Raw genomic sequence first — 23399 nt, 5'->3', positions numbered from 1 at the left:
CACCGGCTTTTTTAGGCAGGGAAACAAAAAGGGTCCTGGAGGCCACGTCTGAGCTGTAGGGCAGCTGCGGGAGCCAATTCCAATCGTTGGGTATGCTTTCGTCCGACCATATTCTGCAAAGAAGCTGATGCATGCTCCTTTTCAGTTCTTCGCCGGTCTTATTAGCAGCTGTACGTCCCATAGTTCCATTATACCGAGTTGCTGATGACTGCTCACAGAGAGCAAGAGTGCAATCGTACGGCTCTCGGTTATAATTGTAGTTTTTCGACGTCGAACCTTCTTTGTGTAAGCAATAATATATTGAATTTTTCACACGAATTTTGAGGTTATATGAAAAAGTCCATATATAAAAGTTATAGACCGTTTTAATACCTACAACATTGTCGTATAACTTATTTCTGTAGGACTCGTAGTTTCGCAAACAATCGAGATAAACCATTCCTAACCCTTAAAAATTCATTCCCCCTTCCCTTTTTCGACCACAAATCGCCCGTTAATTATTTTTTCCCTAATATTTGTTATTTATCTTTCGTTTCCGATGGAGTTTAATCTACTATAAATTTCTTCTTGTGTTCTTCATTTTGTATTTTTTCTCTTCTGCAGGTGATTACTGTTTAATCAATGCACACAACCAAATTTACAGCCCGGACAAAAACCCGCAGAGTTGCATTACGGTTTCAACTCGATTGGACGTCGATATCCTAATTAGATGTATGAGAATATATACATTTATGGACTATTTTTTTTGGAGCTATTAAAATCATGAGGCAATGTTTATTTCAGCCAGCGGCTGGTAATATCCACAAGAGAGACTTCGGAAAACAATTTATCTAAGAATATAAAGCATTTCTCTTTTTTACCAACATTACATTATTACGTAGATATGTATATAGAATTTTTAAAAATTTATACTTGAAATTATAAAGAATGAAATGAAAAGATTTTTTTTCACTTTTTACAAAAACATGCGTAAGTTATTGAATAGAGGTGAAGTGATAGTCAGGAAATTTAGTAGAAATGCAGCGCGGTGTCCGAAAGTAAGTTGAAGAGTGGAAGACTTAACTGTGTATTAGAAATGTACAAAGTGGAATTGTAAGTAATTCTCGGTATATGTGTGCGTGTGAAATATGTGTGTGTAAATGAAGGTGAGAGGGGCTTATGATAGTAGTTCATAGCACATTACTAATGGGGGTTTACGTTCAACATTACGGAGGTAAATTACAGGGGCAGGGCACATTCCATGGGACAGCACAACAAGAACAACAATTAGAACAAGAAACGCGTATAAATTGATGTGTATGTATTAGAAACATACACACATATGTAAGTATAACCAAGAAATATAGACGGAAATTGCTTAGTACATAAACAACAAATTACTTAATAAATTATATTATATATTACATACTAAATATAGAGAGGCGAAATACGTGTGCAAAAATGCTGTGGGGGCCAAAGGAGTTGGCAGAACAGTCGAGCACGAATGTTGTAATTTATGCGTTAAAATTAATTGAATAAATATATATTTAGCTGTCGAAAAAGAGCAAGCAAAATGAAACTCACTGATTTTAGCTATTTTTCTAGACTAGCATACCCGCTTAAGGGATATATTTTTCGGATGGCAAGTGCCTCTGAAGCAGCTGCACAGCCCACAGTAAAGTAAAGACCCGTAACCATAATTTATTTTTTTTTTCGTTGTCTCTAAAAACAAATATTTCGATATTACATAATTTTTCGAGGTTACGGATTGGATCACGCATAAATTACCACATTAACGGTAAATATAAAGTAGTTCAACATACAGTAATATAACTCAACTTCACAAATCCATTCCAGGAGGGGTAAAATGCAAAATAAGAAACCAGTGAAGAAAAAAAAACACCAACATTGTGGTACAAACCTCAAGGCAAATAGTGGAGGCGAGGGTACGAATACTGGGTAAAAGCATAAAGCAATATCGAAGTTTATATAGTTTTAGGAAACACTGCCGCTGAAACCGGTGGCCTTTCTAAGGCAACTACGGTAAAACAACTAACTAGGCGGAAAGGGGTTGATGGGCGGGGGTCAATTTACGTGGCTACACACCGCTTCAACGCATGTGTGTGTTGTGTGGACCACAAGCAAGCTTAATAGAGTTGATTTTGGTGTAAGGTGGTTTTAGGGGGAGGAAATTAAGGGGTGCACATAAAATACCTGTATAGCGGCGTTAGGGATAATATTTTTATGATTTTGTGTAATAATTTCATACGATTTTAATCATAAAGATCACAGTAGAGCTTCCATAATATCACAACGTTTTCAATGTTTCTTTTTGTTTGGAAACTACGGTTAGGGCAAGCTTTGCGTTTATGCTTGGGTTTTTTTTGTTTTGCTTTTTTGTAGTAAACAAATGCAACTCACATCGGGTATATGCTGTAGATGATGGTGGGCAGCCGGCACCGCTCCTTGCAAGTGTGCCCCTTTCAAGAGAGGATCCGTCAAACCTGAGATGCCAGCATGTAGGCCACCGGTGGCCAAGGCCAGCGGAAATACTGGACATGTCTATTAGTTGTTGTAATTCATTTTTTATTTGCATTTTGTTGCATTTTCATTGTTGAGCGAGCAGGTATGGCAACGCCGCGTTTTATTGACGTTTGCAGTAGTAGTAGTAGTAGCAGAAGTTGGTGGTGTTGGTGAGTGGTGGTAACGAATAGTAGTGGTGGTAGTACATAGTAGTAGCAGTAGTAATTACGTATGTTGTTGTTGTTTTGCGATTTTTTCGATTTTTTGGTTTTTCGATTTTTGATTTTTGCATGATATTAACAACAATAAGAAAAGAATATAAAGAAAATGTGTTGTGATTAAAAGAGAGCTCTTTGCCAGAATAAAGACATATATTTTTTTTCATAAAACTATTCAGTTCTTTACTATCTAGTTGGTGAGGGTGCGGGTTAACAATTGTAAGATTGGGTAAATAAATTCAACAAGGTAGAAAAGTATTAGAGAGAGAGCGTAGGTCGACGGTTTAACACAATGAGAAGTCAAAAGTAAAGTATAAATATACTATATGCACAAATCAGGTCAATAAAATCAAATAATAATAATATATAATAATTATAAAATCAGAACGTAATTACATATGTTGAGAGGCGAAAGTTGTAACATAAGGGACGTTTTCGTTTTCAAGCTATCATGAATATGTATAAGACAATTGTTTTTCAAGGCAACACATAGAGGTCGGGGGATTTTTTTGTAACGATATTCCTATAAAATAGTGCATGATTTGTCTCTGCGACTTTAGTCGGCTAATAATGGGAAATATTCCACCACAGAGAGAATGTGATACTCAGGATTGGTGAGGGAGTTGATGGCCGGTTGGTTTTGCAAAGTGAAAAAAACTACCCAGGTATGCAAACAAGCAAATATACAAAAGATTGGCGACGCAATTTTCGGTTATTGTAGTGATAAATAGTGTTGAAACAGTTCGCGAAGTTGTGGCATATTTTTGAGATTCAATGTAAAGCAGTGGTGTGGTGAAAAAGAAAATTTATGTTTATATGTAGGTACTGAAATATTACGGTACGGAATCACTCTGCTACTATGTTAGGTTGTAAGTCAACGAAATATTAAGAATTTTCTTTAAAAATATGAGAAAGTCACACTATGCAATATGTATTACGGCACGGAATCACACTGCTAGTGTGTTAGATTGTAAGTCAACGAAATACTGGGAAATTTCTTAAACAAATATGAGGAGTTCAGAAGGTGTGTTTTTTATTACCGAAAATTAGAAACATATTTGGTTTGAGGAGAGCTAATTTTTTTAACTTAAAAATGTTTCCAACTAAATAGTGGGAAATTTTCTTGGGCGCGTTATTACATACGAAAACAACAAATTGAGGATTTGGACACAAAACACGTTTTAATATTTTTTTTCGAAAAAATATCTATAAGGAATCTTTATAAGAATTAGAATAGTGGTAATTTTACTAACCAATTGAATAATTTCTTTTAGGCAATTTTAAACCGAAATAAATGCTTAAAACGGTATTTTGTTTTTTTGGAATTAAATAATATCTCTAAAAGTATTTAAATTGTAATTTAAAATTTAATGGAATATTGTAAATATTTAATTTTTTAGATTTTTTTAATTTATATATATTAAATATCTGTACTTATTGACAATTTTTAATTTAAAGTATATAGGACAAAAATTAAATTAATTTTATCCCATGGGTATTTTTTAATAAGGGGAAATTTTAATAATTGTGATACAAGTATTTATTCAAATAAAGGAATTGAAAATAATGCTTGAAATTTTTATGAAAATAATGGGAATTTCCAAATGTAACCATAAGGGCAATTTAGTTGAATATACGACATTTTAGGTTAATCGATTTGGCTAGAGCAATTTACAAAGCGCTAATTCGATTGAACTGTTGAAACGAAAGACTTAGGACCAGACCAATTCACCTCAGGCTAAGGAGCAATATACTATAGGCAAGAGCTAAAACACAGAATACTTTGCGAGTCAAGTATGTGGAAGAGAGGGGACAATGTTGAACAGAGAACGAGTGGCATAGTCGTGAGGAATGGCGCTCGCAAGCGTATTACGAAACTAACGGAGAACATATTGTGGTGAGAAGCGATCCAGAAAGGAGTCATGGCTAAGAGAAGAGAATATGGTAGACTAACGGATTACATGTGAGACTGCCAAAGAAAGACAAAATTAGGTCAGTGGTAGTTAAGTCATGGACGTTGTGGAATAATTTTCTTCAAGACGAGTGTAGTTATGTGTCTTTTGTGCTGTTTTGTCAATTGTCTAAAGGTACTGTGTAGATGTACTTATGTATGTATGTATATGGTATGGTTGGTAAGGTCGGTGTGAAAAGTAACGGCGTTGGAGTTGTTTTTATTTATGTTTTAATACATTAAAGGCATTTTGTAAAGAACTCGTACGGCTACAGATGGTTTGAAAAGAAAAATGGTTAATTTTATAATACTTGAGATATTTGCGAGTGAGGGCTCGGGCAGGTAAATATTGTATAACAATGTATTTATTTATGCTTGTATGCATATTCAGGTTAAAAAAAATGCAATATTTATTTTTTTTGTGATAAAGTAAAATTTAGCTAATAATGTTAAATATATATTCATAATAAAAAATATATTGTTTTGAATTGAGGTTCTACTAAGTATAGTTAACATTGAACGAAATTAACGTATGGAAAATGTGGGAAGACCGCTTTAGAAAAAATATTTTAAGGTAGTATACATTGCTTGGAGAACTGATGAGAACGCACTGCGTCTTGGTGGCATAAATGAGCAATTTACTAACAAAATTATAGGCACACACCTTTATGTAGGCAGGTTATAGGCTGTTTTGGTATGGAGGTATATGAATTATTATTAAATATTTTTTTTTTGTTTTTTTAAATAGAATTTGAAAGGTACGAGGTTGGATGGTTTTGTACTTTAACTTCTTCAATTCATTTTATCAATTATTTTATATAAACTATTTATAATTATTCGAAGGGTATTATAGTGGCACAAAAACAAAATAAACACAAGTAGTGATTGGGTTGTAGTAGTAAACAGAGTATACACATACTTTCCAACACTGCACACGAGCCCTCGTGCTAATGAGTAGCAGTTCTGCATTTTCAGTTAGAGCTATTTTAACAGTACTGAAATGTCCCTGCGTGCCCCAAAATAAGTAGACGAGTAGAACAGAAGCAGAGTAAATGGGGACGAGCTGTATATCCGTTTCGTTTTTTGTCTTTTCTAGCGGACCTTGAGAGTGAATCAAGCACTGACGAGACGATCGCTCTCTTTATATATTTATATACATTATCTCTCAACCAATCCTTGTTACACATTCTGCGGTGGCATAAAATTTTCAATTTGAAAATTCTCTATACTGATTGTGTAGTTTTGTGGTTTGATATAAAGCCTCTAAAGTCTTGTTATTTTGTTTCATACATTTTTTTTTGTTTTGATTTTTTGGTGAGACAGGCTTTTTGTTCTTACACTAGCGAGCGAGCGAACGAACGAACAAGCGACAAAGTGTAACGACGCTGAACTTATCCTAAGAGAAAGTGCAGAAAATATTAAACAAAATACAAAAAGAAAAAAGTATGAGTAATCAAAAATATTGCTTACAGTTATATATATGTATATAAAATGCGTTTTTTTTTAGTAAATACATACATATCTATTTTATTTGGATGGCAATGTCTGGAGGTATTGTGAGTAAAAGTCGAGGGGTTTGAAATACAGGGAAATTGATAATAGTAGGGGGAAAAATATTGGACACCAGTTGGTAGATTGCAATCGCAAAGCAATGCGGACCAAACAGCCAAATTTGCTGGATTTGATGTTTATGAGTAGACGTTAACTTGGCTATGCTGCGGAGCGGCTGAAGGTTTAAACTTTTTAACCTCAATTTATTGTTATGTTGGGCAGACAGTATCTGCATTCGTGATCTGAGGGTTTATTAGGTGTGAGGAGCTTATTTTAATTGCGAAAAATTCATATCTTTAGAATTCGTTCTGTCAAAAATTGAACTCGCGAACCTAGGAGTAGTAGTCAAGCGCTCTACCTGCTCGGATAAAACGAAGTGTTGAAAACAGTGTTCGTTCTAACCACAAATTTATTGATATACTGGGCAGGCATTATCCAAATTCGCGAAGTGACAGTTTATGAGGTGCGGGATTAGCCCAAAAGAGTGCTAGGTTCAAAAAATGCATATCTTTGGAATTTGTTCCGTGAAAAGTAGAACTCGGGAATCCTATAGTAAGAGTCAAGCTCTCTACCTACTCGGTTAAAACGATCGTTTCGAAGAAACTGCGTCGAAACTTTTACACTGATTTGGTAAGAAGTGAAAAAATGGACTCAAAGAAGTTAAAAACTGCACTCTTAGGGTTTTAGCATGCCTTTTGATACATATTACATACTTTTAGGATCAACAGGGTGATCGACTGTCCGTTTTGAAATTAATTATGTGCTTTGCTCTCTTTTTTTGTAAAGATAAATGAAATGTGAGCATTGCTCTTTGATCGGACTAAGGACTCAGTCTATATGGGTAAAAATTAAAAATGGTTATTTATTTGAAAAGGAACAATTAACAAAAAGTAAAAATACATATATTGAAAAGTGCTTTTTTCGCAAAAATTTTATAAATTTTTACGCACTTCTCCGCTCTCTTCAGTTAATCAAATTAAATTATGTACACTAACTAAAACGAAGTTAATTTATGGTGGTGGTTAGAGGGCAAACATTGGTGACAGGAAGCAAAAATTCATAGAAATAAAATTAGAAGATATAAAAAGAAATCGAGAAAAAGAACAAGCACACATAATTCTCACATTGTAAGTGAACTTAAGGCAATAGAGAAAGTTGGGGGGGCGGAGAGCGAAGCTAAGTAAAGTGGGTGTAGAGTAGAGAGTATAATAAGAGTGGATAGCAGTACGGAGCGAAGCGTAGTAATAACATTATTATATGAATAAACGTAGCAAAAGTTGTGAACTTGTGAATATTTAGAAACAAATAGATTTATATATGTATATGTAATGTAGAGTATGTATCTGTATGCAATAAGAAATTAAAAAAAAAAAATTGAAAAATTAAAAAAAATAAAAAAAAGTTATAAAAAAGGAAAAAAAATGAGTAAAGGTATTAAAAAAATGATTAAAAAATTAAAAAACAAAATAAATGAACTTTAAAAAATTAAATTGAAAGTAAAAATTAAATAAAATTAATAAAAAAACTTGAGAAATTAAAAAAAATTAAAAACTAAAATACAATTAAGAAAAATTAAAATAAAATTAAGAAAAATTAAAATAAAATTAAGAGAAAAAATAAATAAATTTAAAGGCAGAAAAATGTATGTTTGTGAGAAGAAAAACGAAAAAAGTGTAAGCAACAAAATTCCAAAAATAAAAAAATGGCAAATGGCATACACCAAAGTACATACATATTGAAGTAATATATGAATGTATGTATGCCTGTATAAAAGTATGCATTGGCGAATTGAGCATGTGGCATAAATTTACAGACATAGAAATAAGTATGGTATTAAGTGTATAAATAGAAAGGATAATTGTAACTAGTATGCGCTTATGTATGTCTGAGACTGCAACACCAGCAACCGGCGCCAATGCCAAAAACACGCACACACATGCGCAATATGCTTACGACCACACCACACGCTGCACAAAAATCACCCACTAATTGGGTGTCGGGTCAGGAGCAGTGTGGCACATATGCATGGGTGAGTATGGGCAGGCGCATGATGCCATGCACAGGTGTTTCATTGTAAATAATGTACGTATATATGTATGTGTTACTTGAAGATTTCCGCTAACATAAGTATAAATGTATGTATGTATGAATATAGATATATATGTATGTAGTTGTATGCATGCATAGATGTGCGGTTAGTTTACCTCTTGTGCGGGTACAGCATAGTTGCCTTGTATGGTATAGGCTTGCCCGTTTGCCAAAATGACTGGTCCAGATACTTGCGGTTTTGGCCGATACGGTATGGTGGCGCCCCTTGGTGGTGACTGTTGTTGCAATTGTTGTTGTTATAGTTGGTTGAAATTGCACAAATGTGTGTTTAGAAAGTAGGTAAATTTAATTAAACTGGGCAAGGTGCAGTTGCGCGAACACCACACACACATACATGCATGCACACAGCGATACGAGCTAGTATGTATGTATGTAGTCTGGCACATTTTTGACCAGTTGCATATGTATTCTTGTGTCTGTTTGCGCTTTGCAACTTTGCCAGACAGCAATTTAATTCAATACTCACCTCCAGCATAACGAGACAAATCTGATAGATGCATTGGGTTATTTGCTCGGCAGTGCCGCTCAAAGTAACGGCACGCTCTGTTGAATTTGGCAACATTTCGCTGGCAACTTGAATCGAACAGCCAGTGGATTGACGTATCTCCTTGATTTTTGAACCACTTTTTCCTGCACCCGGGACGTAGACAGGCGAGTACAGCGGAAGAACAGCAAGGAAAACGGAAAAGGAGTAAAGAGATATTTCAATTACATTAGTGTAAATAGTGCTGGATAGAAGTATGAGTGTGTGTGTATGTGTGTGAGTTGTGTTTTTTTACCAATTAACGATCCACATTGACTGGCGGGCACAATTAAACGTATTGGTATTTGAGTTTTGCCAACCTTGCCAACATCACTGAACTGTGAGCACCACTAAAAAGAATTGTATGTATTAAATATGCAAACAAGCTTTAGCTTAGGCGGTAAAGAGTGGTGGCTGGGCTATGCTGAGATTGATATAAATATTTGTATGTTTGTGTTTAACACTATAAATGTGTGTGTGTGTGTTGTTTGTTGCAAACGCAATTAAAACTAACTTTATTGGAGTTGAAAGTTTAAAAATCGTTCGAGGCAACATTTTTGAAATATGCAATATGAAAGTATTTTATTGCATTTGTAACATATTTTCGGTAGGGAAAGTCAAATTAAAAATAATACGAGGGTTCTTCTGGCTGCTCTTCTTGCTTTTACAAGTTTTAAATGTACTCTTGCAACACTTTAACTATTTCTATGAACAAAGAGTTAATTTTTTTAAAATGGTAAATTAAGGGGTATTTTGATCTAGACATTTTAATTTAAAAAAATTTTCAAATTAAGATCAACGAGGGCGTCGACGTCAAAAAAGGCTATAACTTCGAAATAATTTGAAGTTTGAAAGATCCTTTTAGGGAGGTATTTTTGAATATCTAAACTATCGATTTACGAAAATCAATTTTCAGTCTTTCTAGTCTCTAGACTGGAATACCACTTAAATCTATAACTATAAAAAAATCTCTAAAATATCGGAAAAATAAAAAACTTTTACCAACCACTCTTTTATTTACAGACATTAAAATCTATCTACATTACCTCTTCAAACTTCTTTGTGATGAGCGTGAATGCCGAGAAGATCGCGCTGGTCGTGCCCGACACAGTGACAATGCGCTCCGGGCATGAACCGTCCGAGATGTTGATCTTTGCGCCAGACTATGCCGTGGAAAATGTGACGAAAAGAGTATGAAAATATCAAATTGTATTAATTTATAAAAACAACAAATACAAAAAAGAAATTATATAATTACCTCCTCACGAAATCTGTTCACAATCTCGCCCTTTTTGCCAATAATGCTGCCGACTTCCTGCAAATAAACAAAAATACAACATCAATAAAGGTTTTTGACAATCACCAAAAATAGACATGGTATAGCAATTACAAACACATATTCACACAGTTGACGACACAAATGACGCAAAATATTTCTGTTTTTACCTAAGCAATTAATTCTGACAAATAACTGAACTATTTGTTTGTGTCAAAGGGGTTATGGCATGGAATATTGGAATTTTGTGGTTTCGTTAGACATTTACACTTGCATTGCATGCGTTGTTGCATTTGTTTTTGTATGCTATGCGTATTTTGAGCTGGCGACGAAACAAAATCAACAAATTACAACAAATTTGTGTATTGATGATGCGCCACAATGGATATAAGATCAATTTTAGCTTATAAAATATGTGACAACTATGTTAGCTATACTTTTGAAAATTTATTTGTATATATTTATATAACGTATAAATAGATTATTTCGGCATGTGCAAGTATTTGCGTGAAAGTGCAACGGAATGCACTTTGAAAGTTTAGTTTTGGGAAATTTTGCGCGCAACAATATGAGCAAGAAGTTACAGATAAATAAATCGTGGCATATTATGCAAATGCATATAGATGTTATGAAGCCCTTTTGGAACAATATTCGGGCGCTGAGTTATTAAAAAACGAAATTTCCTTATTTTTTTGGTTAAAACTTTTAAAATTGTATTGCTTCAAACACTAATTTTTGTAAAATATTGTCTTACGACGAGTAGAAATCCTCTACCGAAAATCATTAAAATTAAACGCAGCAAACATATATCGGCCATACAACAGATTGTTCAAAAATTATATTTGTAGTGTGTAGTATTTACTGATCACATATAGAAAATATATAGAGTGAAAATCACTAATATCGGACGCCGATAAAATATAGTTGTCATATAAACGATTGTTGAAATATTTAATTTTTTTAGTCAAAACTTTTCCAACCAGGTTGGTATATGTATTTAAGCACATACAAACGAAAGTACCTTACTTGTACACGCCTGTTCATATACAAACATGCAAATTCCATTGTGTGTATGTTGGTTAACAGTTGGCGGTGCAAATATTTTGGCTAGAATTTTGTTGAAAATTTTGCACAAAATTCGCATGCAACACTGGCGACATAAACATTCAGTTTGTGGATACAACTTGCATGGTTTGCTTCTCAGTTACACCGGTAACACTAACAAAGCGCACAAAAACTACAAAATGTATGTGCGTGTGTGTGTATATGTGTAGTTGTAGAAAACCACAAATTCTACAACTCAGTGTATGGCATTACAGACTGTAGGTGAAACTTGTAAATTTCTTTATTTCCTCTCTTCCCTGGTGTCTGCTAACATTACTTTGCACTTGGACATATTTTTACAAAGTTGGCAACTTGTGGTTGCAAATTAATTTTAATGATGAGTTTTAACGAAATACATATGTATGCATGAATGTAGTATATATTTAAATGAAAAAAAATTTGCCATAAAAGTTTTACAAAAATTCTTTAGCAACTAATTAAATCAAGTTAAAATAACGCTGTGGTTGACACGGCGTATACGTAACCTGCTTAGAGGTACGATTGAGACAGCAAAAATTGAACGACAGTGCGTATACGCAACCATATGAATATAAAAATGAAATAATATTGTGCCATAGACCGACACAGTTATAAGAATGTGATATAGCAATTATGAAAGTGGAGTATCTGAAGATATTATATACCTTTTATTTTATTTTTTTTTCTTGACTCTAAAATTCTCTCTCATATTAGTCAAATTCACTATTGAAATTCTCAATGATTCTCAAAATCGTTCACTGTTTTTTCTCTTAAAGCAAATTTAATGGTGCATATTTTTTGGTGAAACATATTAACGCTTTATTTACAGCTAATATTCACCAGGTTCACCTTAGAGTATTTTATAACATATTTGATGGTTTTCAAAATAGCAGTAATGACGTTAAATAAAATCTATATTTATCTTTCATTCATTATACCTTATTAATACCTACAGCAGTACCCAGTTCATTTATGAACTTCCCTTTTATTCAATATTTCCATCTGTTCATACATTTTGTTGGCATTAAACGCATTCACTTTGAAACCAAATTACTGCTCGAATACTCGCAACCACACACCCACATAAGAGGGAGACTTTGCACCACAATCCTTACTTCTAATTAATTAAAATAATCCACACCGGATTTAACCTCAATTTCAGGAAAAATTTGTAATTAAATTAAAATTCGACTGGAATCTATGAGCTTAAGTGAACCAATTAAATTATGTTACGATATGGTTAGAGTTGGATTAAAATTCTCGATTGAATTGAAAACAACAACTGTAAACAAATGCAAACGCCACCCGCATGCCACCTACCACGGAGCTCTTAATTCAACCAAAACCTAATTAATTCACTAATTTTCATTTAACATTGACACACAAAAGCAATTTACTTACACAAAGTTAATTTATTGTGGATATATGGCGGAGGCTTAGACGGAATCGGCAGTGTATATATGTTTGTATACGAAAATGTTTATATGTTTAAGTAAAAGTATGTATGCATGTGTGTTAAGCCTATATAAACAGCAGCTGACCAAAATCGCTGTGCTGTCATTGCCGTTGTTGCCGACTTTTCGAGTGTTTGCAAAGCCCAAAGCGATAACTTCTGAGTTGCTGACCAAACTGGCAGTTGAGAGGGTGAGAGAATTTTTAAAAATATTCTACACCTTGCATTGTTTTTGTGGTTATACCTAATTGAAATATTGAAAAACCGTAACGGAAATGCGCTGGTTTTGAGTTTGCTATTTACAAAGCAACCTTGTAGGAAATCGAGAAAATTTTCAAAAAGGAAATTCTTTAGTACTTGATATGAATCGAACTGGTTGCCAACTAGTCCAAAATAGCCAAAAACCAAATTTCTTCTTTTAGGTTTAGGGTAGAATATGTATTATTATTACACCGGTCAACCAAAAAAAAAATTTCGGGGATACAGTTTTCATGCCCAAATTCTGTTTCTAGACATAGAAAAATTTACACTGGTCAACAAAAAATTTTTTTTTGGGGATTTCTGTTTTCATGGCCAAATTGTGATTCCAGAAATTGAAAAATACTGAAATTTTATTTTAACATAAAATAATTACGAACAAAATTTCTACAAAAGCAAACTTTACTTTAAAAAAAAAATGTGCACTTATTTTTGTTGTAGAAGAAATTTACGTCAGAAGTCTGGCTAAAACTCGTGTCGATCGTTCTTAACAAGAAAGAGAAACGTCAAGTATTAGGTTAGGTCGTATGGGTTGATCCAAAGTCCATGGTTCTCACTTGGACAGATATTTGTAATTCTGCAAATGTGCATTACTATTATTGATTTATTAAATTCTTCTGACTTTCTAGTGAATATTACCCTTAATGACCTCACATTTCCTACATGGGCTGTCATAGTTATTTCTTTCACGAATTTTCGTATATTTGTGTTTGTTTTGTAAGGATTTGCCGCTGCTCTTTAGTACTTTTAATTGCTTTCCATTTCAGACCTTTTCTTGCCTCAGCTATTATGCTGTTTGTTTATGTATATTTCTGCCACAGAAAGCTTTCGAGAAAACTAGCTTAGTGCAGCAACAGCAATTCTTATGTTTGCTTAAGAAAGGTTGGAAAAGGCATAAATTTGATGAAAGCCACTCGCTGAGCAGCTTAAAGCAGACAGCAAGGAATTGACTCTTGAAATGGTAGAAATTTATATTGAAAAACAAAGACTGGCAATTATGGTGTATTTCTGGTTGACTTTGGGATTTCAAAGTGTGCAAAGCGATTTCGGTGGCTTTGATTGTGTATGTAAGTGGAGTGGAATTTTTGAAGACGTTTTGCGTTTGCTAAGAGTTCGGAAGTTGAATGAAAATAGTGGATTTTTATGAAATTGAAAACCTAGGAAGAAGCTTTTACGTCATAATTTGGAATGTATGGGGATTCCGACGTAATTTTTAAATAAGCTGTGTTAAAATATATTTTACAGCAAAATTTATTCGCACAAAATTTCCATCCAAAGCAAAAATAAATTTTGCAAAATTCAAATATCTCACTTGCCAACCGTATTATTTTACGAAATTTAACATTTTTTTGCATGAGTTACGAGTTACGAAATCAAATTTTAAATTCGCCATATTAATTTACATTATTTTCAATTTCTTGCTGCACAGGCAGGCAATAAAGTGTGCGATACGATCTAAAACCAGCAAATTTATTTAAAATATGTGTTTTTTTATATGAATTCTCGCTACACGTTTGCCATACATCACACGCAGCCTCTCCTTCTCCACCTCAACAACACATAGTCAATCAATGGCAAACACTCAGCTGGGTTAAAATATTTATTCGCAAATGACTTTTTTCGCTCGAACCCTCATAAGTATTCATTAGTTGTATATATGTACATGCAAACCATACAACAGTTAATTATCGAATTGCTATCGCTCAAAATGATCAATCAAAGTGTAATCGATACATTGCAATGAATAATTTCGAATATTTTGTCGTTGCTTGTTGGGGCGTTGAAAAGGCGCTAATTAAATGTGAATTGTTGAAAAAATCGAAAAAAAAAAAAACAATTTTCATTGTTGTAAAGTGTTATTTTATTGTTTTGAAAAGGAGTGCAAAAATCAACAAAACAAAAGATTCGAATGAAATGCAGTCATTAATTCGCTTAATTGCTTTGTTTTAAGGTGATTAAAGACCATCAGTCAAAGAGTTGATGGCCTACAATATATATTATTGCCAGTACGTTATGGGTATATGGATGTGTGAGTATGAATTATAATGAATTAACGCATTTAATAACTTTGACGTTTTATTAGCGCGTCATTTTCATACCAAAATGGTTTGAGTTGATAATTCAGTAGCTGAAAACTTTTTTGTAAACGCCAATGGCGAACATAAAAAATGAGTGCGATATTTGCGTATTTAATTGTTGGCATACAGAATAAATTCAAAATGTATATACATATGTATTTTTGTTTCCTTTTTGTATTAAATGAGGTATCATTTCAAATCACTTGTTTAAAAAGACATTTAATGAATTGGATGGCAGTGATATTAATTTTACAGGGTGGAGGAAAAGTCATAGCGTGCTAAAGTTGCAAATAAGGTGACAGAAAGTCTTATAACGACCCTATTTATAGTCTAAAAATCAACCCAGTTAAGTTCGTACAATAAAACTCATTCATAGGAGCCTGGTATAACAATACTACTGTGGGCAAAAAAATAGTAAGACTTTTTAATTTAAATTTCGTGCGGAAACCCTATCGTCGAAATATTTTTTTTTTTTTGCTTGGTTGGTATGACTGTCACTGACATCTGTGCCAATTGTCACATCAAAATAATCATTAGTGTTTAGTACATACATATATGTACGTTTGTTTTTCTGAAGTACATAAAGTGCATTCGGTGATTTTTACAATGAGTGAAATTATTCACCAAAGAAATTCTATTGAATGTCGTTTGTGGAATCAAATTTCTGGTGTCGAAATGTTCAGAATGTTGGAAAAGGTCTTCGGTGAAAATTTTTTTCGCGAGCAAGTGTTTCTGATTGGTACAAAGAACGCGTTGATGACGCCAAATGTCAACTGATGATCAACACTACAATAAAATAAAGGAATTGGTGCTTGAGAATCAACGATTAACAGTCAGAGATCCAGAGATCTTACTGGCATCGTTGGAATATCGATACGATCGGTGAAAATCATTTATTATGTGTCTAAAACTGGCTGAAACCACTAACGGGGAACGGCTACCGATAACAACTCATCAAATTGAAGCAAAATATTGGCGAAAAACGCACGAAATTTGCGATTAGAAACAAAGCAATAATTATGCATCATCGCAAAGCTCAGCCTCGTGTTGCCAGACCGATTAAAAATTATTTGAAAAACAGCGGCTGGGAAGCTTTACCTCAGCCAGACTACCATTTATTCCGAACATTGCAGAATATCCTCACTAAAATACGGCTTGATTCACTCTTGGCCGCCAAAGCAGTGCAGTACCCTAGCAAGGAAACCACAAATGTTATAGACGAAAGCACTTTAAGCCCACAAAAAAAAAACATATATCCCCTTTGACGCAGAGAAAATTATATGATTAGTTTAATGAGGAGGATTAGTTTTAAATGAGGTTTAATGAGGACATACTACTTATATGATAAGTACTATAGACAATAACATACATTACATCGGGTTGATTTAGAGGGAGCCAAAAAAAAACGGAAAAATCGTGTATGCGAGAAATGTTGTAGGTATTTTTTTAACAACTTTTGCCAAGAAACTAAATGTCTAAAGTCGGCTCGAACCAGCGATTATTAATTCGAAGTTTTTAGGGATTATTTTTCCGTCAGTTGTTGAGATAACCAAATTAAATTTTATACGTAGGTGCATTTTAATATCGTATCATTTGTTGGAATCGGCCAGTTCGAACAACTACAACACATATCTCCCATACAACCGTTAATTCAGAATTCCACCATGAAAATCGTTGGCTGGAAACCGGTTTTAGACACATAATCACTTCAGATCAGAATGGTCCTTAGAACATTTCTCGCAAACTCGATTTTATAGAGAAAAAATGGATCCGCTCTACTATACGTACACCACAATTAAAAGCAGAAATGATAAAAATTGCTATGTCAACACAATAAATACTATCAATAACATTAAATCATATCAATATTAAATCAAGAAATGAGTTAAATGTTTCATTGGCACTAAATCTAGATATTTATAGGCGAACTATATGGACTTTTCTCACTAATATAGCTAATTAAATTGGCAGCGAGCTAGACGATTTACGTTTCCGAAATAATTTCGAATTTTTGATTTATGCGAAACACTTACAAGTGCATATAAAATTTTTATTGCGCCTTTTATTGCATTTAAAATTGTTTAGAAAACAAGCCAAAGGAAAGGAATCGCAACTTTTGATAGATAAATTAGCATTGTTGCCCAATTTATATTGCATACGCGAAAATACCCCAGACACATAAACAAAACAAGAAGGCAAAAAAAAAAAAAAATGCAGAAAAAAGAAAGATTAAATTAACAAGGGAAAAAGGCTACCAGAAAAACAAGGCACTACAAGGAAAATAAAGGAAAACAATAAATATAGAAACAAATGTGTATATTTAGACTGTAAGTGCACATAAATTACAATGCCAGCTTTTCAAACCAATTTTCCCTAAGTATGCAGTGATAAATGTGTGCATATGTATGTACAATTTTTTATTTGCATTGGCAATGCTGAAGTGTAAGCATACAAATTACATGCACAAATTTAATGTAAATATATAAAATGTATATAGAAATGTATGAAGGAATTTATGTTTGTAGAGCTGGGTAGGTAAGAGCAGCGCCCGACTGCTTTGTGTATAAATAAATAATAAATTTAAATAATTTACAAGAAGAAAATTGCCAATAAAGGGAAAGGATGAAAATCGCCAAAGAATGTATTTTAAGCTTTAGCTGCTTTGGGATACGAAGAAGTGGCGACGACGAACCCTATTACACGTATCTGTGTATATATTGCAAGATATTTATGCGCATAGCTGTAAATATACCAAACTATACACAAATGTGAATGTGAACATTTGCTGTAATGCCTGCGCATCCAAGTACAAATTTCTATGCGCTACTTGTAAGGAGAAATCCAAGCCAATCGCTTAGCTGCATTCACCGAAGACACACGTACACACACACACTTGCATATTCAAAGGCGCTAATTATATATTATTGTGTGTTTATCTGTGCACTGTGTATGCATGTTACGTGGTTGTTGTTGTAACAAAAGTACAACTACAACAAGCTAATTACAGCTTTTACACAATATAATTGGCAAAATGCCATTGAGAAGCCATGAAAACGGGGTAACAGTTGATTCTAAGTACATACATATATAATACATATGTACATATGTATGGGTTTGTATATATGTATACATAAATGTATAAATGTTTATGCAGCGGCTTTTACACTACACTATTGGTTTACGTTTAAAATTTAGTGAAATCGCATAAATTCGATCATTTTGGTGACCTAATCCACGACTAGTTAAGTTTGGATTACTTTTATTTGCGCAAATTTTCTGGTTGAAGACAATCTTAAGCACAAAACACGCGTACACTTCGCCTCCCCCCACCCCCAGGGCAGTGTTTTAGGCCCAACACTATACATCATATATACAGCAGATCTTCCAACAGCTAATAATATATTGACTTCAACTTTTGCGGATGACACAGCTTTAGTGAGCCGTAACAAATGCCACATAATAGCATCAAGAATACTAGCCGAGCACCTAAGGTTTGTCGAAGAATGGCTAGCCAACTGGCGTATAAATGTTAACGAACAAAAGTGTAAGCATGTTACATTTTCGCTTAGACCAAAAATGTGTCCGGAAGTAAAAATTAATAATATTTTAGTACCCCAAGCGAATGAGGTAACTTATCTTGGTATTCACCTCGATAGAAGACTTACGTGGAGAAAACACATAGCGAGTAAAATAACTTGCATGAAGATAAGAGCTGCAAATTTAAATTGGCTATTATTATAGCCTAGACAACAAAGTGCTTTTATATAAAGCGGTCATAAAGCCGATTTGGATGTATGGAATTCAACTGTGGGGTACGACCTGTGCAACTAATATAGACATAATACAAAGGTTCCAATCAAAAATGCTTAGATCAATCACGTGTTCGCCATGGTACATGCGTAATGAAAATATCCATAAAGACCTTGGTATTTTTATGGTAAAGAAAGAAGTAGAAGACAGCAAATTGAAATATATATCTAAACTCCGTGATCACCCAAACCCTTTGGCTAATGCTTTGGTACATTCCTGCAATCAAACACGCCTTAAAAGAAGAGATATGCCCGCGTACTAAGGAGCAATGTATCACCAAAACAGCTCAATCATTTGCTTGAGCGTGTCTAGTTTTTAATTAGATTTAAGATTTTATAACTTATTGTTAGGCTTTTAAAACAAAAAGCAGATTCAATAAATAAAAAAAGATATTGAAACAAAAAAAAAAAAAAAAAAAAACATTTCGCCTGCATTAATAAAAATACAAAAAATATTATTGAAAACGGTTTGAAAATGCAAAATACTGGTTTATTGTTGCGAACTAGTCCTCAACTAGTTTGTTTTGGATTACTATTTCTTTTGGAAAGTTATCTAATTCTTGGTTAATCTAGAAAAAAAAAAAACGCACACAAAAAAATTGGACCACTCACAAACTAGTTACAATTTACATATTAGTTCTAGAGTTAACTAAATTTCTATATAAGTAAATTTGGCTGTAAACTAGTTGCCGATTTATATTTGTAATATATATTTTATCATTTCAAAGCAAATTTAAGCCTGTAAACCTCTGTTTCATTTTATTTGAAATAAAAATTTTGTTTTTGAACTAGTTCCATTAGGTACTACACTTGAAGCATAGATTTAAGAAAATGGCAAACTGTCTTATTTAATTCTCTCGTGACCCTATCAGCAGTAGCATCAATTGTAATATTACAAGAAAGTAATATTCAAATACATAGTAGGCAATATTAACCATACACATTGGTTCGAATTTGCCCAAAAAATGGTACTTTTGGACTAGTTCAGGTTCAGCTACTGCAAATTTCATCTCTTATAATAATATTTGCTAACTTTTGAACAAAATAGATTTTTATTTGCAAACTAAAACCGGACTAGTCTCCAACCAATAATTATTTGATTCAAACAATTTTTCGATGCAAAAATAGCTCACAAGCAATATTAAGTATATTTCTTAGTATATACAATATAACACATTCATATATATTCATATTCATCTTCGCGAAAGTGACGCGAAAAGTGTGCGCCCAGCAGCCTAAAGTATTCATAGTTAAAGAAAAAATTAAGAAATGTACACACAACTATAATGGACCCTGTAAATAGGCATTGAACTGTGCTAAGTCAATAAGTGAATAAATAAAAATATAATATTAGGCAATGACAAATGCATAGACGCGGCCATAATTGACGTGAGTGCCTTCAGAAGAGCTCAGAACACGGTTATTTTGGTGAGGGAAAATGTAAGAAGAAATTATGAAAAATGGCAGTATTTGTATTTGCACAATTGTAGACAGCTTTCCACCCAAGGAAGTTTTAAGGTTTTTGTTAAAACTAATTTTGAAAATATAAAACATTAAAGTCATTCGAAGGAAGGTCAAGTTTAAGCAATCTCTTGAAAACTCAGGTTACAGTTTTAGGCAAACAACTGTAAGTACAATGTAACTTGAAATTGAATTCTGAACTGATTCTAAACTACGAAGTGGGCTATGATTGCCTAAAAGTATACTAAAATCGGCTTGAAAGTCAATTTTGAAATTTCAATAAGCTCTAGCCCTGATAGCCCACTCAAGAACATTATTTGTCACAATCTCATAGCCAAAGCATATTATAAACTATTTCGTAGTACGCTATTATATTTCCAACATACGAGTATGTCTAGACTACATTTTATTTTTCTGCTTTTAAGTTCTTCATCTGTTGAATTGACAATAATTAATTAGCTGCACGCAAGAAACAGATGCAAGCAACAACTATTAAATATTTACGTATACATAAAATCAAATCGGAATACCTTAAAATAAAAATAAATTGCTTACATGCATGTAAGTTCAAAATACTTAGCATTTTTACAAACCAAATGCATGTGAAAAATTATGTGAGAAACATAATGAAGCAGAACCGAGGTACGACAGAAAAATAATAAACACAAAAAAGGAATAATTAATGCATGCCGTAGAGAAACCGTGACGCCAGTGACATTGGTGCGGCACAATTGGCCAACACATGTTGGTGCGGCATTATGACACCACGTCGGAGGCGTATGAACCAATATTTACGTAGAGAAGCATATTTGCTGTATAACTGCATATTAATTGCAAAAACCTCCGTTTCTCTCAGTTCACTAAGTCTCAGAACAGTACGAGTATCGTATAAACATATCTCTTCTTTCAAACAAACAATGAGGCTTCAAAGAGTTGTAACATCACCATAGTGATATTAAAACATGATACAAGGTCAATCAATCGGGCGCATTTTTTAATCTGAGGTTCCACGGTAAGAAAGAGAAGGCAGCAAGAGAAATTAACACTTCTTAACCTTATAAGCAATCTATTTTATGAAACAAATTGGCTCGATCTGGCTCTCCACGCCCATTAAAAGAGTTTAGGAGCGCGTATAAAGCGATAATACAGTTATAATTAAAATTTACATTGCAATCCAAATAGAAAACTTGTGCTCGCTTCAACAATTATATCAGCGTTTCGCCTCAACACCAACGCCAAATTGATGAAGACCGCGAAGAGTTACTGAGAACGTAGTAATTTCCTATAAAATTTCCCACGACAAAAAACAAAAACAGCACAAATAAAGTAGAAGAAGAAACTTTGGAAATTTTCACAGATAACTTTTGAATGAAATTACATTGGTTTCATTTATTGTGTGAGTGCAGCCAAAAGCAATTTAAGCTTTCCTAGAACTGCTGTGCAATTGACAAAGGCATATGCCTGAGAGGCTGAAGAAGTGCGAGTTTAAGCGGGATGCGCAGACGCTGAAGATGTAGGGGAGCAGGGCAGCATAAACCAGAAGTTTGAAAAATGACAAAAAAAAAAGTAGTTAGAGCAATGTTTTGCGACTCTGGCGACTACTGTTGCTGTGTTGGACGAAACGTTTTATCTCTTCACTATCAAACAGCCTCTCGTTTTGTGCTCCTTGACATCTCCTGGGCCTTACCACAAGCGCGACAGATCAACTGTCAGCGCGCCGACTGGCATTCTGCCTAACCGCGCGACAACGGCTGTTCCTGTCATGTTGCCCTGCCGCCGCTGGCTCTATTGTGTAAATTTCTCCCTTCGCGCGTGCACCTTACTTGACATGCTCGCTGGCTGTGCTGGCATTTTGATTTTCTTTTCTCCTTTCGTCAAGCGCCCAACTTACAATTCAATTCAATTCGCTGCGTTTGTCGGTCGCGCTGCTTAAGCGCGCCGCCACCTACTGCCTGCCGCGGCTTGTTCGTTTGCTTTCAGCAGCGCGCGCGCGCCTTTGCTCTTCTTATTGTTAATTGAATTTATTCGTACACTTTGGTTAATTAGTTTCAGTCAAGTGCATATCATGACTATAGTTTTGGGTCGCTCGTCACCTCTTTTTTCCGATTCGTTTTTTTGCCGTTTTTCTCATTATTTTGTTTGCTGTTGCTGCAACTTTTCAACCTTTTTTTCTGTGCGGCATTGTCGTAGTCTGCGCGCGCCTTTTTCACCATTCCATTTTTTCTGTGCTTTTGTGTCTTTTGAACATGCAACTACTGCTGCCGCGTTGTTCAAAATGCGCGCAAAGGTGTCACTCACTCACTAATTCTACAAATTGCCTGGCGGTCGTCATTATTGTCGCCGTTTGTCTAATTAAAAATGCATGAGCTCTGCTGCCATTGCTTATTTTGGCGCACCGCGCGCCTCTGCGCGGTCTGCTAGCTTCTTGCAAAACTTTTTACAGCCGCCAAGCCAAAACAAAAAAAAATATTACTATTTTCTATTGTTAAATATATACCTAGGCGCATACATATTATCTTTTCGATATACGCGCCAATAAGTACATTATAATGAGCATTGTGTATCTGGGCCTTGGCAACACCTCAAAGCGCGTCCACTGCCCCGCCTCAAGCTGCATTTTGTACGAATTTGTATTTCTGGCGTTGTCTGCAAACTTTACAGTCGATTTGTTACAACAGAAAACAGTACGTCAGCCACTTTGTCTTCATTTGCAGGTTTTCACCATTTTTTTGTTGTATTTTCGTACTTATTATTTCGTTGTTGTTGCTATTCGCATTATGCATGCCCAGCCATAATAATTTGTTATTATTGCACCTCATCTCGCGACAGTCAGGACGGCGGTGTAGCAAGCTGTCTGTTCTGTTTCTGTTCTTGTGAAATTCTGTTTATGAAAAAAATCGAAATAAATATTGCAAGCAATTATATATGTATATACAAATATATATATTATTTGTACATACATACATATGTATATGTAGTGTGGCGCGCAACAAAAGTGTGTAAATAGGAAAGTAGTTGCGTCAAAACGTAATAAATTGCCTACAAATGTAGGTAATCTGTACCGTAGGTGTGTATGCGCACACAACTGAATACAAATGCATACAGATATATCTATGTACATATATGC

At 34.1% G+C, this 23399-nt stretch overlaps 2 protein-coding genes across 17 annotated transcripts in view; one reads left to right on the top strand and one right to left on the bottom strand.

Annotated features, from left to right (window-relative positions):
• Positions 1–890, top strand: part of LOC120779178 (DNApol-eta) — a 76778-nt gene extending 75888 nt beyond the window's left edge. Inside the window, exon 5 of the mRNA XM_040111420.1 lies at positions 604–890. The gene's annotated coding sequence lies outside the window, so the exon portion shown is untranslated. The remainder of the gene's footprint in view (positions 1–603) is intronic.
• The window catches only part of LOC120779182 (poly(rC)-binding protein 3), a 252098-nt gene that overhangs the window by 19727 nt on the left and 208972 nt on the right, over positions 1–23399 (bottom strand). For 12 of the 16 annotated variants that reach the window (XM_040111431.1, XM_040111429.1, XM_040111432.1 and 9 more), the window contains 6 exons: positions 10113–10169; positions 9901–10017; positions 9111–9204; positions 8798–8961; positions 8427–8546; positions 2401–2541 (listed from right to left, as the gene is read on the bottom strand). In XM_040111431.1, the coding sequence (XP_039967365.1) occupies positions 2401–2541; positions 8427–8546; positions 8798–8961; positions 9111–9204; positions 9901–10017; positions 10113–10169 (693 nt within the window). The remainder of the gene's footprint in view (positions 1–2400; positions 2542–8426; positions 8547–8797; positions 8962–9110; positions 9205–9900; positions 10018–10112; positions 10170–23399) is intronic. The other 4 variants (XM_040111441.1, XM_040111440.1, XM_040111439.1 and 1 more) reach the window with 3 other exon arrangements.

This window comes from Bactrocera tryoni, chromosome 5 (assembly GCF_016617805.1).
Source record: "Bactrocera tryoni isolate S06 chromosome 5, CSIRO_BtryS06_freeze2, whole genome shotgun sequence".
Classification (NCBI taxonomy): domain Eukaryota; kingdom Metazoa; phylum Arthropoda; class Insecta; order Diptera; family Tephritidae; genus Bactrocera; species Bactrocera tryoni.
This window is presented reverse-complemented; position numbering and strand designations above follow the sequence as displayed.